Genomic DNA, 14,929 nt, shown 5'->3' with positions numbered 1-14,929 from the left:
TCAGCTTTGGGCTGAGACCTGCTGGCCACAGGAGATCAGCCAGGGGTCCCCGGGCAGGGACTGGCCAGTCCTGGGGGAATGGGAAGAATCCCGCTGGAGATGGCAGAGCGAGCGGGACAGAAAGGAGGGCTCAGGAGGGAAGGAGATGGCAGGGAGGGGAAGGAGCCACGGGAGGAAGCACGGCTTCCCGCATCCGCCATGTCTGTCACGGGCTGACCTGTGACCCCCAAATCCACACGTTGGAGTCCTGACCCCGAGAACCTCAGTATGTGACCTTATCTGGAGGTAAGGTCCTCACAGAGGCAATCCAGTTAAAACAAGGTCATTAGGGTGGATCCCCCAACGCATGCCAGTATGACTGGTGTCATTATAAAAAGGGGAAATGTGGACCCAGACTCGCCCCCAGGGAGAACGCCATGTGAGGATGAAAGCAGAGATCAGAGTGATGCTTCCGCAAGCCAGGGACCACCAAAGATGGCCAGTAGCTAGGAGAGAAGCAAGGAATGGACTCTCCCTTGCAGCCTCCGAGGGAACCCACGCCGCCGACACCTTGATCCCAGACTTTTAGCCTCTGGAACAGCCAGATGATACATTTCCGCTGCTTGTAGCACTTTGTTCCACAGCCCCAGAAAAAAAAAAAAAATACAGGGCCCAACCACAACCCTGCCCCCTGCTGGCTCCCGGCACCGCCCCCACTCACCTCTGCCATCCGCCGTGATGCCGAGACCACTGCTGCACAGGGCCTGGAACTCAGCTGGGGGGGTAGGGCGAGAGGGGTCATGGCCATTGCTGCCATTATAGGATGTAGCCCAAGGACACGGCCCCTCAGTGTTGAGCAGGAGTCTGGGACTATGATGACCCCGCCACGGGAAGAGCAATTTCCTTCAATCTCTTCTTGGGGAGAGCCCCCAGCGAAGAGAAGCCCCCCCTCCCCATGGGAGCCAAGACCCCCGCCCCCTCATCCCCCAGAGTCATGGACTGGAAGCAAGGATTGATGGAGCGCGGGGCCATGAAAAGCTGGTGGGGGCCGGGCAGCCGGATGCTCACCAGAGTTCTTAGCGGGACACAGCTGGCAGGGCTCCCCAAACCCGTGATCTGGGCTAGCACAGCAACACTCGGACTTGGTGACAGCGCCGGGGAAGGGGCGGGCGCAGGAGCCCTTCTCCAGGGTCCCATAGCACGTGCTGCGCACGTGGGTGTCCACGCACACACGGCCGTCCACACCCACTGCCAGCCCCCCCAGGCAGCGGCAGTGGAACGAGCCCTCGGTGTTGGTGCAGTGGCCGTTCATGCAGATGCCCGGTGTCTGGCACTCGTCGATGTCTATGGAGGCCGCGGGGACACTGCGATGGGTCGCAGCCCCCCTACCTCCACCGCCGGCCCTTCCCGCCTCCCCATCTCTGCCTCTGATCCAGCCTCCAGCCTCACCCACGCAGTAGCGGCCACCGGGCGCCAGCAGGAAGCCAGACTTGCAGAGACACGTGAAGCTGCCATCCTCGTTGAGACACATGCCGTTGGTGCACATGGTGGTGGTGGCACACTCGTTGTGGTCTGGGGACACCCGGAGATGCTGGATCCAGGCAGCCAAGGCTGGGTGCTTGCCCCTCCCTGAGTCAGCCCTGCCGTGTGGACCGGCCCCTCCCTCTCGCTTCTCCAGAGCAGAGCCAGAGCTGAGCCCCCCGGGGACCCCTCCCAGGGGCGTGGGAGTCGGACAGGACATCGCTGTCTGACTGTGTCTGCCTGGACATCAGTGTGTCCGCTGGAACGTGAGCTCCCCTGGGCAGGACGGGGCTCCCTGCTAACATCTGTATCTTCCATCCTGGCACGTGTCAGCGCTCGGTAAATATTGTTCAAAGCTGACTAGGGAGGTGGTGGCCATGCAACACTGCACTATGTGCCACTGCATTGTTCCCTTAAAAATGGCTGAAATGGTAAATGTGTATATTTTGCCACAATAAAAAAACGCAAAAAAAAAAAATTCCAAGAATAAATGAGGTGATGGGGCACGACATTGTGAAATGCACTAAATGCCACTGAATTGTTCCCTTAAAAAGGGTGAAAGTGGTAAGTTTTGTGCTATATATATTTCGCTGTAAAAAACTTTTGAATAAACGAGGTGGTGTGTGTACAACATTGGGAATGTGCTAAATGCCACCACATTGTGCACTTGAAAATGCTATGTGGGGCCCGGCCCTGTGGCCCAGTGGTTAAGTTCTCGCGCTCCACTTTGGTGGCTCAGGATTTTGCCCGTTCGGATCCTGGGCACGGACATGGCACCGTTCATCAGGCAGCGTCCCACATGCCACAACCAGAAGGACCTACAACTACAATATACACAACTATGTACTGGGGGGCTTTGGGGAGAAGAAGAAGAAAAAAAAATTTGCAACAGATGTTAGCTCAGGTGCCAATCTTTTTTTTTTTTTTTAAAGATTTTATTTTTTCCTTTTTCTCCCCAAAGCCCCCCAGTACATAGTTGTATATTCTTCGTTGTGGGTCCTTCTAGTTGTGGCATGTGGGACGCTGCCTCAGCATGGTTTGATGAGCAGTGCCATGTCGGTGCCCGGGATTTGAACCAACGAAACGAAACACTGGGCCACCTGCAGCGGAGCGCACGAACTTAACCACTCGGCCACATGGCCAGCTCCTCAGGTGCCAATCTTTAAAAAAAAAAAAAAAAAAAAAAGCTATGCGTATTTTGCTGCACGCACACAAAAAAGCCAGAATAAATGAGGTTGTGGTCACACAAACATTGGGAATTACTAAAGGCCACTAAATTGTTCACTTTGAAGTGATTCAGTTGATCTTGTGTGAATCTCACCTTATTTAAAATAGTCTAAAGGAAGGTGGTAGGTGCAGAAATGAGTTAATTATCAAAGTATCAGTTTTGAGGGGCCGGCCCAGTGTTGCAGCGGTTAAGTTCGCACGTTACACTTCGGCGGCCCAGGGTTCACTGGTTCAGATCCCAGGTGCGGACATGGCACCACTTGGCAAGCCATGCTGTGGCAGGTGTCCCACATATAAAATAGAGGAAGATGGGCACGGATGTTGGCTCAGGGCCAGTCTTCTTCAGCAAAAAGAGGAAGATTGGCAGCAGATGTTAGCTCAAGGCTGATCTTCCTCAAAAAAAAAAAGTATCCATTTTGAACAATACAGGATTGTGCCCAAAAAGAAAAGAAAAAGAAATGAACAATTGAAAGATCCCCACAAAAACGTGTACGTGAATGTTCATAGCAGCGTTATCCATAATTGCAAAAAGTGGAGAAGACCCAAATGTCCGTCAACTGATGAAAAGATAAAAACAATGGTTCACCCACACACTGGAATACTACGCAGCCACGAAAAGGAGTGAAGCCCTGACACACGCTACACCATGGACGGACCTTGAAAACACCATGCTCAGTGGAAGAAATCAGTCACAAAAAGCCACATAGCATGTGATTCCACTTACACGAAATGCCCAGAACAGGCGAATCCACAGAGACAGAAAGCCAATTGATTAGCCTAGTGCCCAGGGCCAGGGGGGAGGGAGAGAAGATTCTGGAATGACTACTAATGGAGATGAGATGATAATGATATTCTAAACTTAGATTTCGGTGCTGCTTGTACAACTCTGAATATACTAGAAGCCATTGAATTGTACACTTTCAATGACTACTTTCACGGCATGTGAATTATATACCAATAAAGATGCTTAAAAAGGTTTTTAAAAATGAATGAACGAATAAATAATGAAAGAATGCAGAAACGAGAAAATCCTTCCTGTTAAGGGAGGACTTGAAGGCAGGTCTCCGCAGACAAGGTGACATAAGAGAATAAAGGGGGTCCCAGAGTGCCCCACAAGCTATGGTACCCCGGATGCCGTAGCCTATGAGCAGGGCGCTCTCCACGGTCCTGATCCCATCTCTCTGGGGCGGGGGGCACCTCGTGGGACAGGAGAGGGGGTGTGCCTCAGGCTCAGGATCAGACAGCCCTTCCCAGGGTGCATGGAGTGAATTCACGGAGAGGGGAATGAAGAAGCGAACCAGAGGTGGACACAAGAAAAACCTCAGCTCGGCTGGCTGGGCTCAGAGGGTGAGCAGAGAATTGATTGTGGGGAGGGAGGCGGGTGACAGAGCAGCACAGAAGATGCAAGGGGGCCCTCGAAGACAGCCCATGGGGCCCAGAAGCCCCCTACACACCCACCCACCCCCAACTCACCCACACAGCTCTTGCTGTCAGGGCTGAGCTCGAAGCCTGCGTTGCAGATGCACTGGAAGCTGCCCTCCACGTTGACGCAGCGGCCGTGCTGGCACAGGCCACTGCTGACAACGCACTCGTCCACGTCTGCGGGGAGGGAGGCGGGCAGTCAGCAGGTGCCCCACCCCTCGGCTCGGCCCTAATTCAGGTGGCAGACACAGGATGCCCCCCACCCCCAGCCAGGCCCCCCGTCGTCCCCACCCTCCGATGGCCGGCCGTACCCACGCACGCCTGCTTGGTGAGCGTGGCCTGGAAACCCTCATGGCACCCGCAGTGGTAGGAGCCGGGGGTGTTGACGCAGTCTCCGTGGCGGCAGGGGCTGCTGGCACATTCGTCCACGTCTGCGGGCAGAGGACCCTGAGCCCCAGCCCGGCAGGGTGCAGCCACCGCCCCCCCCCAACCCGGCCACCGCTCACCGATGCACTCGCCACGAACATCCTGTGTGTAGCCCACGTGACACTCGCAGCGGTAGCTGGACGGGGTGGGCAGGCAGCGGCCATGGAGACACAGGTTGGTGAAGTGTCGGCAGATGTCGATTGTCTGGTTCAGTGTGGCCGTCCCTGCCGTGGGGCCAGCGGGGGCACCTGAGCATCGGCCACCCCACCCCGGGCCCTGAGTCTGGGCCTTGCCTCTGGGCTCAGACCCCCACTCTGGGGCTGGACCCTGCCTCCTATGCCCAGGCTTTCCCACTTCAGCCCAAAGTCCTGCCCTAGATTCAGACCCCCACCCTGAGCCCAGACCCCCAGCCATGGCCCAAACCCTGACTTTGAGGCCCAGGTCCCCAGTCTCCTCCCACCCCCAGACCACTGTGGGTACTTTCACCCCTACTGCCCAGGCCTGGATCCCCCTCCCGGGTCTAGGACCCCTCCTCCCAGGTCCCAGGCCTCACCAATGTTGGCATCGCCGAGGCCCAGGCTGGGAACCCCATGCCCATTGGAGCCGTGGGGGCTGTGCCGTGCTGGCCCAAGGCCGGGACCCACGCCGTTGGATCCGAAGCCAGGAAGGCCAGGGAAGGGGCCAGGGTAGGAGGGCAGCAGAGGGAAACCCTGCACGCACAGTCGCTGGAACTCTTCTGCGAGGAAGCAAGGTTTGAGGCCAGCCCCCAGCATGCCCCGGGGCCCCAACCTGCAGGCGGGGGGCAGAGGAAGGCGAGAGGCAGCCCCCCCTCCACTCACCAGAGCCCCGCGGAGGACACAGCTCAGGGGCTGGGCCAGCCGCCCAACACCTGCCCTTGTCACAGCAACACTGCCTATGAGTGTAGTGGCCGGCGAGGTCCCCGGCACAGCGGCCTGTAATCAGCGCCGAGAAGCAGGTGCCGGCCCGGTGGTCTGCAACCGAAGTGGGGCGGATCAGTTACCAGACCTGGGTTCTGATTCCAGCTCCACCAACACTGCCCGCAGGACAGGTCTCCTTGCCTCCCTGTGCCTCAGCTTCCCCATCCGTGGAATGGGGATGCTCAGAGCACTCACCTCACCTGGGGAAAGTGACGCCCACGTGAAAAGTGGAGCGTATCGTGTCTGGCACGTGGCCGACGCTCACTGAGCGACACTTTTTATTACCAAGCTTTCCAAATTACCCCAGGGAGGTAGATTTGGGCTCATTCAAGCAAGAGCATCCCCAAAACGCAAGCTGGCACTGGTCATGAGCTCCCCGTCACTGTGGGTATTCAACCACACTGAGGAAAAACTCTTGGTTTGGGGGCTTCCCTGGTGGGAGGTCAGGCTGGACGCTCAGGTGGGGATGCCAGGATCCACAGCTGTGTGTGCCTGCCTGCCAGCCCTGGGCATCCCGGGGAAACCTAAGAGGCTGTGAAACTGAGAAGGAACCCCGATAGTGGATTGATGGCTGCAGCCCCTGGGGAGACTGAGGCAGACGCCCATCAGTTATGAGAAGCACGGTCCCTCTTCTACTTTCCACTGTTCCCTCGAGCCCGGCTTTGTGCGGTGATCAGATTTCTGAGGCCCTGACTCAAAGAGCATATTTTTAGGTTTAAAATCCCATAGATCTTGGCTGGGGGCCCGCCGTGGAGAAACCCCTCCCACTAGCTGGGAGGACCGCCTGCCGCTGTTGTTCTGCCCCAGGCTGAGAAACCACGCAAACTTTTCCCGCCTCCCCGGCCCCACTCTGTGCACCTGGGGACATCCCAGCTGCCCGTGTGGGAGTCGGGGTTCTGCACTCCTGGCACCAGCCCTGAGCTCTCGACGGGGGCTGGGCTTCCCAGACGGGGAGAGGTCAACAGACTCGTTCAAGGTCACACAGCTGCTGAAGGGCAAGGGAGGATGGGAGGCCAGACCAGCAAACCCCAGGGGACCTGACCAGGTGGCTGCCTCTCCAGTAGGAAAGACAGAGACAGCAGAAGAATTTCAACAAACACGATGCTGCTGCTGCTTTTTAAGCATCCGCTGTGATCAGGCCTGGCCAGGCGGCCACAGCCCCAACGCCACCGTTCCCCTGTCTCAGTGAACGTGTACTGAGCATCCACAATATCCAGCCCCAGGCAAATCGCTCCACCAACTGTATTTGCCCCTCTGCACGACTCCATGAGGTAGGGACTGCCTGTGTGCCCATTTTACAGAGGAGGAAGCTGAGGCACAGAGAAGCTATGTCATTTGTCCCACGTCATAGAGTTTGCGGGCAGCTCGGGTGGCATTCAGAACCAGGGACTGAATCCCAAGCCCATGTTTGGAGGCAACCTGACTTTGGTTGAAATCCAGCCTCCACTGTTCCATAGCTGGGAGAAGTACCCCCAGGCTGGGGGACGTGCCCAGAGGGGTCCTCCATGCCCGCCACAGTGGCCCCCAGAGGTGGAGGAATAGAAGGTCTGGCGCTGGCCACAGCACACGGGCAGAACTCCAAACACAATACCCCAGCCCTGCCTGGTGGAGGCCCAGCCCGAGGCGGGTGGGTGCTGGGGAACTGCCAAGCCCCCTCCTCCCAATGCAGGACTCTGCCCGGCCCCTCTCACGAGTGTGCATACTCCGGGCCCCTTCGCCCTGTGGGCCGCTGGCAACTTCTAAAGTCTAACTACCAGCTCATCAAGACAGCAGGACAGGGAGTGAGAGCCCAAGGGCCCCCCGCCCGGGCCAGGTGGGGTGTGGGGCATCACAGGAGGGTGGGCACTCAGGGGGAGGGACAGCCCAGAGGACCCCACGGTGGCTGGGGGTCTGGGGAGCTGGGTGTGGATATCTGTCTGTTCTGGACTTTCTGAGCTGGCTCAAACAAACCCCTCTCTTGGCCTCAGTTTCCCTATCTCAAACACAAGGGTGTGGGGGGAGATGCGTGAGCCTAAAAACTCCTTGGGAGTGGAAAGAGAAATGTAGAGACAGGGTCTAGAGAGGCCATTGGGCAGAAAGGCATGGAGATGGCGGCTAGATGACCAGAGGGGAACAGAGAGTGGATGATAAAGGACCAGAGGGGCACAGAGGTGGGTGATAAAGGACCAGAGGGGCACAGAGGTGGGTGATAAAGGACCAGAGGGGCACAGAGGTGGATGGTAAAGGACCAGAGGGGCACAGAAGTGGGTGATAAAGGACCAGAGAGGCACAGAGGTGGGTGATAAAGGACCAGAGGGGCACAGAGGTGGGTGATAAAGGACCAGAGGGGCACAGAGGTGGATGGTAAAGGACCAGAGGGGCACAGAGGTCGACGATAAAGGACCAGAGGGGCACAGAGATGAAAACTAGAGGTAAGAGAGGCACAGAGATGAGGTTGGATGACCAAAGGGGCATAGAGATGGAGGCTAGAGCGTCAGAGGGGCACAGAGGTGGAGGCTAGATGACCAGAGGGGCACAGAGATGGAGGTTGGATGACCAGAGGGGAATAGAGATGGAGGCTAGAGGGTCAGAGGCGCACAGAGGTGGAGTCTAGACGACCAGAGAGGCACAGAGATGCAGGCTAGATGACAGAGGGAGGCTGGAGGGTCAGGAGGGCACAGAGATGGAGCTAGACAAGCAGAGGGGCATAGAGATGAAAGCTAGAGGGTCAGAGGGGCATAGAGGCAGGGGGCCAGAGAGGCCAGAGAGGCAGCCAGTGGGCCAGAAGAGCCTAGAATCTGAGAGGCAGAGGAGCGCAGGGAGGTGGGCAGTGCAGCCGGGAGGCCAGCCAGGGGATGAGAGAGCTAAAGGGCATGGAGATGGAGGGCCAAAGGGCGCGAGACTGGGGTCCAGAGAGCGCAAAGCCTAATGGGTAGGGAGGCAGGATGCCAGAGGGATGGAAACCAGGATCCAAACAAGACAGAGGGACATAGAGATCGGAGGGCTAGCAGGGCCTGAGGGTTGCAGAGAGAGATGTGCCAGGGGCCGGTCTGGCCGCCGTCCGCCCTCCAGCGCCCTCGGCTCACCCAGGCAGCGGGTGCCGTCCAGGCTGCTGGCAAACCCACGGGGACAGGTGCACACGTAGCTCCCGACTGTGTTGGTGCAGTCGCCCCCAGAGCAGAGGCCCGGCACCCTGAGACACTCGTCCACATCTGTGTAGACAGATGCCGCTCAGAGCCGGCCCCCGCCAGCCCCAGCCCACCTCCTCCTTGCAGGGGAGCCTAGGCCACCCAGAGGGCAAAGGAGGGCCCAGTTGGTCCCCCTCCCTGCCGGCCACCTTCACACTTGGCACTGTTTTCACTGAGCAGGTGTCCAGCCGGGCAGCGGCATTCAAAGGAGCCCACAGTGTTGACGCAGCTGCCCCCCTGGCACAGGCCTGGGACAGCCTGGCACTCGTCCACATCTGCAAGGGAATGAGAGGCCCGTCAGAGGGAGGAACCAAGGCCGCCGAGCGCTCCCACTCAGCCCTGACTCCCAGGACCTCCGGCCCCCCTTCGCTGACCCCCCATTCACCTTGGCAGGCCCCCGTGTGGATATTGGGAATGAAGCCACGGCGACAGGGGTGTGGCTGTGCAGGGCAGAGCTCACACGGGAGGCCCCAGGCCCGGCCTACAGTGGCACAGCAGAGCGCCTTGGTGCAGACGAGGACTGTCAGGTGATGGTGGCACCCCTCGGGGCCCACTTGGCCAAAACAGGGCCCCGTCCGGTAGTCTGCGGGACAGATGGATGTGGGCAGCTGGCCTCCGGCTGCCCCACCCCACAGCCTTCTGCATCTTCATCCCCGCCGCCCCAGCTCACCTGGACCACTGTAGCAACCGCCTTCCCAGCCTCCCTACACCAACACACCAGGCTTTTTCCTGACCACAGCCTTTACTCATGCTGTTTCCCTTCCCTACCTGACAAACTCCTATTCACCCTTCAAAACCCTTTCTCACTAAAGCATTCCCCAACCAACATCCAAGAGAGAGGCCAGGACCTCTGAGCCCACAAAGCCTAGGGCATATCTGGGGACACCTCTCCCCCCCCAGGCCCCAACTTTCCTTCAGGCCTGGGTAGGGACCCATGGATGCCTGGCTGGAGAGCCTCTCTCGTCCCTAAGCGCATGCTGGCCCTGCCAGATCTCCCTAAATTTGGGAGAGACCCAGCATCTGCCCAAATGCTCTGGATCCACAACACTACAACCTTGACCCCTGCAGCCAGCAGAAAGTGGTCCCGTCAGTCCCCCCACCGCCATACACGGGCCCGGATGTGACTTCCTGGCTCCATCTTCCAGATGGTTCCAATCAAGGGGCTGGCACTGAACCAAGGGAAGTCCCTCCCAGAAGGAGAGGCCAAAGCCAGGCCCCGGATGGAGGAGGGGCTGCATAGAGACCCCCGGTGGCCCTGATTCCCTAAGCCAAAACGCTGTGCCCAGAATCTCACCTAATTTACCCAGAACCCTGGATCCCCACTCGCTCCTGCCGAGGCACCCAGCCCTGCCTCCCTCTGGGACCCTCACTGTCCACCACCCACCCGGGCTTCTCCTCTTCCCCCTCCCCACTGAGCCTCACTCCCCCTCAGCCACCGCGACTGCTCCCCCACCATCAGCTCGAATTCCGATTCTGTTTTCTTGTCCAACCCAGTTCCCCAAAACCCACCCTCGAACCCAGGTAACCCCCCAGCCCCTCCAGCTTCTGATTCTTCGCTACCCGCCTCCAACCCGGCTCGGCTCCCAGCCACACGCTCCCCACTAAGGTCAGGACCAGGGCCCGGCCCATCCTCGCCATCCTGGGCTCCTTGGCCCCGCCGGGCACTCCGGTGGCTCCCACAGCCCGAGATGCCCCAGCCTGGGCACCCCCAGGGCCACCCGCTCCTGCTGGCTTTCTCCTTCTCAGTCCCCTGGGGGCTCCGTTTTTCCTGAGTGCCCTGACATGGCCCTCCTTTCTCCTCCCCTCGAACCTGGACCATCCGCTCGGCTTCAGGCCCCGTGGATGGGGCGGCCCCCAAGCCTGGGCATCCAGCTGCCTCCTGGACCACCCACAGGCTCCCGGGCCAACACTGAGCTTGCGGTCTTCCCCTTTCCTGCCACCCAGTGGCACCACTATCCCCTTGGATTTCAGAGCAGACCTGGGGTCCGTCCTTGCCTCCGTTCCTCCCCTCCCCCTCCCCCACATCCAACTTTTCAAAAGACATCGTTGCTTCCACTGTCTTCATTTTTAGCAACTGCCTCCTCACCCCAACCACCTCAGCCCGTGGGATCACTCTGACAGAGGGGGTGCAATAAAAGGGGGCTTGTCCATCTTATGAACTCCAACTTATCCCTTCCTCCAGGAAGCCCACCCTGACTCCCTTCCTGGAGCAGACTGTTTCTCTGCCATTCACAGCAATGGGGGGCTGGGGAGGTGGAAGGAGGCCAGCTGGACCCTCCCAGGGCCTGGCCAAGTCTCAGGGCTGCCAGGAAGCCCCATCCTTCCCCCCGGCTTGGTACCTCTCTCACACTGAGGCCCCATGAAGCCGTACACACAGGCGCAGTGGTTCGGCCCGATGCAGCGGCCCCCGTTGTGGCAGCCGCGGTCACAGACGGCTATGGAGGGAAAGGGGAGGTGGTCTGAGGTGCCCCAGTAGCAGAGGGAGCTGGGCCCCGGGCAAGCCCATCTTCAGCTGGGAATCCCCACGATCTGACCCCAATAATAACACTGTGACGAGTGTGTCCCCTCCAATCCCTGGTCCCAGAAAAGTGACCGTGGGTGGTAGGTGGGTGACAGCAGAGACCTGTCCTTTGGGATCCAGGCCTGGCTGTCCGTGGGGGGTACTCACGCTGCCCACACACGGTGCCCGTGTAGCCCCTCTGGCACAGGCAGGACTCCCCCCGGCAGCTGCCGCCGTTCATGCAGCTCACACTGCACGCTGACCCTGAGGATGGGGAGGACGGACACACAGTAAGGGTGCAACAGGCCCCACGACGCACGGGCAAGGCGGCGGGATGAGGAGGGCCCGGCCCAGCTCTGGTCCTGGAGTGAAACCAGCCCGGGCTCCCAGTGGCATCCAGAAACTTCCACCCTTGCTCACCTCGGCTCCCTACGCAGCTGGGGGCCAGCGTCCCGTCGGCACAGGCGCACAGGTTGGGCCGCGAGCAGAAGCCCTCGCCGCAGGCGTGCCTACAGACAGCTGGCACGGGCAGAGCGGGCGACCATCAAGGCCTGGCCCCGAAGGTGGCACCATCCCCCCCTCCCGTCGGCGCCCAGGGTGAAGCTTCGAGTCTCTGCTGAGCCATCGAGCCATCACGACAGATGGGGCAGAACAGCCGGAGAGAGGGGCCAGGGGAGAAGCTCAAGATGCTCAGGCGTCGGCCGTGGTGGCCAAGGGGCCCTCCTGGGGAGTGGAGTCAGATTCTAGAGATGGGGGATGGGAGACAGACTGAGAGACAGAGATGAGGAGACACAGAGAGAGAGAGACCAAGAGAGAAAGAGACAGGCAGAGAGAGAGAGAGAGACAGACAGGCAGACAGACACAGAGAGGCTGGAAGGCAAAGAAATGAAGGGCAGGGGGGCCTGGGAGCCAGACGACAGCAAGGGCCATTCCTGAGGTTCATGCAAGCACCCCAGCCAACGTCCTGTGACCCGGGCTGGTCCTGCCCACAGGTGGGGGAGCTGCCCCGTGCCCCCATCCCGCGCCCCCTCCTCCAGAAGGCAGCACCACTCACGCACGACACACTGGTTCCCGCCAGGCAGCGTCCTCCAGCCGGGACAGCAGTAGGCGTGGAAGCGAGAGCCACACACATTCGGCCTTTGGGAGAGCGTGGCACGGCAGGTGAGCCCCTGCCCAGCTGGGTGTCCCCTGGGCCTCATCCCCGGCCCCCCACCCCCAACCCGGGGCCTCTCAGCATCCCTGGTACCACCCACCCCTGCAAGATGCTTGGGCTGCCGCGCCTGCGCACACGTCCTGGACCTGCAGCCTCCGTCGCCCCGTCCCAGCGGCCCCAGACACCCGCCACGCATGACAGGGCCGTCCAGGCCAGCAGGAGCTGAGCCAGGGGGCCCCAGGCCATGGTGAAAGCGCCAGACCCTCGCCTTGCCAAGCACAGACCCTCCAGAACCACGACGCGTCTCCTGGAGGCTGCAGAGAAGAAGCAAGAGTGAACCCCAGCAGAAGGCCCTGGGCTTGGCCACAGGGCACACAGGAGAATGGGGAGCAGCTGAATGGGGAAACCCAGGCCCCACCGCAGAAGCCTCCGACCGACCCTGCCCCGGGAGCAGGTGAACAGTCAGGGAAGGCTTCTCAGAGGAGGCGTGATGTCTCAGAGAGGGAGTTAACCAAGAGAGGGGTGCTGCAGCAGAGCGCGCAGCAGAGCAGAGGCAAGAAGGTCGGGGACCACAGAGCGGATGGGAGACGGGGACAGAGGCCAGTGTTGCAAGAGTGCAAGTGTGCAATGGAGCTTCTACTTGTAGGTTAAGAACGATGGAGAGCCCTCGAAGGGCTTTAAGTGGGAGCAACAAGGGCACAGGGGCTGTGTGACAGAGTAGGGAGGGCTGTAGGGGCCCCAGCGGCAGCGTGCAGGTGGGGAACCCGGGCTGGCGTCCAGATGAGAGCGGGCAGAGCTGGTGGCTGATTCGCAGGGAGGCGGGAAGCCTCGAGGGGGCGGGCTGAGCAGGGAGGGAGGGGTTGGGAGACAGGGGGACGCATGGACCTTCTGAGCAGGGGCACCAGGCGGAGGCTGGGACCTCCCAACGGACAGCACGCGCCTCCGCCCACCAGGGAAGGGACGGCTTTGCACCCATTTCACTGACGGGCAGACTGAGGCCCTCACGAGCTTAGTACGGGGCTGAGCGCGGGCTGAGCCCTGGCAGAGGGGAGGGAGGCTAAGAGGATCCGCCCCGACACCCCAGGAGGGGGGCGGCTCTCTCCTGGACCTGCAAGGTTGGGAGGGAGGAGGTGCCGGAGAGGACCAGGCAAAGCTTAGGAGGATGGAAGCTGAATACTTAAGGAATAGAAGGCAGACCAAGTGGCCTTCTGGGGCCCCTTTGGGGTCCCACTTTCCAGGCCAGGGAGAATTGGGCCTGGCTGAGGAGCATGCTGTGTGCCCTTGGGCCCGTGGCTGCCCCTCTCTGGGCCTTGGGATGACAGGAGAGCCCGACCAGGTGGCCCCAAGGTCCTCGGAGAAGGGGGAGACCCTTGTCAACTTAAGCGGGGAGGCAGGAGAGAGCCGGCCCGGCTGGAGAGGGGCAGCGGCTTCTTGCTTCCAAGCTGTCCAGGCAGGTCCGCGCTCCCGGGACGCCTTCTCCAGGCGCAGCCTCAGAGCCCACGGGGCCTCCTTCCCGGCCCGGCCCGCCTCGCGGACGGGGGTGGGGGTGGGGGGTCTCCGGTTTGGCCGGCCCCGGCCCCCCGCCCTCCCTCCGCCAACCGCGCCCCGGAGTTTGTCGAATGAATGAGCGGGCATGGCGCGCGCGGCACGGGCGGGGAGCCGGGGGGCGCCCAGCGGGGGATCCCGGCCTCGGGGGACGAGAAGGGGACCGCGTTCTCACCGGGCAGGGCCGGGGACGCAGGCCCGGGGGCCGCGACCGCGCTGGGCTCCGCCCTCACCTGCGGGTCAGGGCCCGGCCCGACCCCTCCTGCGGGCTCTGGTCCCCGCGCCCCGGGCGGCCCAGAGCGGAGCGCGGAGAGGGGAGGGGGCTGGGCCCGGGGCTGCGGGCCGCGAACAAAGGAACTCGGGCCCCGCGCCCGCCGCGGCCCCTCCGCCGGCCCTGCCGCCCGCCCCTGCGCTCCGGCCCGCGCCCCCGCGCCCCGCGTCACCTACCTGCGGGCCAGCGCGCGGGGTGGCAGGCACGGGGGCGGGCGCGCGGGGCTCCCTCCGCGCCGGGGGCCCGGGGCGGGAGCGCGGAGCCGAGAGGCCGACCCCGCCGCGTTCCCGGCCCAGCGCTGCCACTCGGGGGGAGCGGGGAGCGGAGGGCGGGCGGAGTCGGGGAGGGCGCGTTCGCACCTCGGAGCTCCCGGGGCGGCGGCCGGGGGCGCAGAGCTCGGGCTAGGGGAGGGGCCGGGAGCTGGGGGAGGGCGCGGGGCGCCGGTGGAACTGGGGGGGCTGGAGAGACGGGGGAGCGCAGGGCGGGGCGGGGGCCGACGCGCGATGGGGACTCGCGGTGGAGGGAACCGCGTTGTGGGAGAGAATCGAGCTGGAGGTGGCCCTGAGGCGGGGCTCCCATCGCGGGCGGCCTGGAGGAAGGAGGGCCGGGAGGTCCCGGGACTCACCTGGGAGGCCCTCCCACGTCCTCCCAGGATGCCTTCCTCAGGCAGAGAGAATTCCAAGGGTGACTTGGGAACCTCACCTGGCGCCTGGAGCCTGGAGTCTTGACTAAACTAACATCCTGAAACCCCTAAAAGTGTAGGCAAAACGTTGGGCCGAG

The 14,929-nt window shown here is 61.6% G+C and overlaps 1 protein-coding gene across 1 annotated transcript in view; it reads right to left on the bottom strand.

Moving 5' to 3' along the window:
- The window catches only part of FBN3 (fibrillin 3), a 60,442-nt gene extending 47,863 nt beyond the window's left edge, over positions 1-12,579 (bottom strand). The window contains exons 1-16 of the mRNA XM_046638311.1: positions 12,434-12,579; positions 12,235-12,317; positions 11,601-11,699; positions 11,349-11,444; positions 11,020-11,115; positions 9,066-9,263; positions 8,830-8,955; positions 8,579-8,704; positions 5,415-5,567; positions 5,129-5,311; positions 4,656-4,799; positions 4,461-4,580; positions 4,201-4,326; positions 1,429-1,551; positions 1,048-1,323; positions 701-754 (exon numbers count right to left, since the gene is read on the bottom strand). Of these exons, the coding sequence (XP_046494267.1) occupies positions 701-754; positions 1,048-1,323; positions 1,429-1,551; positions 4,201-4,326; positions 4,461-4,580; positions 4,656-4,799; positions 5,129-5,311; positions 5,415-5,567; positions 8,579-8,704; positions 8,830-8,955; positions 9,066-9,263; positions 11,020-11,115; positions 11,349-11,444; positions 11,601-11,699; positions 12,235-12,317; positions 12,434-12,579 (2,149 nt within the window). The remainder of the gene's footprint in view (positions 1-700; positions 755-1,047; positions 1,324-1,428; positions 1,552-4,200; positions 4,327-4,460; positions 4,581-4,655; positions 4,800-5,128; positions 5,312-5,414; positions 5,568-8,578; positions 8,705-8,829; positions 8,956-9,065; positions 9,264-11,019; positions 11,116-11,348; positions 11,445-11,600; positions 11,700-12,234; positions 12,318-12,433) is intronic.
- Between the last annotated feature and the right edge of the window lie 2,350 nt (positions 12,580-14,929).

This window comes from Equus quagga, chromosome 14 (assembly GCF_021613505.1).
Source record: "Equus quagga isolate Etosha38 chromosome 14, UCLA_HA_Equagga_1.0, whole genome shotgun sequence".
NCBI lineage: Eukaryota > Metazoa > Chordata > Mammalia > Perissodactyla > Equidae > Equus > Equus quagga.
The sequence above is the reverse complement of the archived record's forward strand: the minus strand, read 5'-3'. Positions and strand labels throughout refer to the sequence as shown.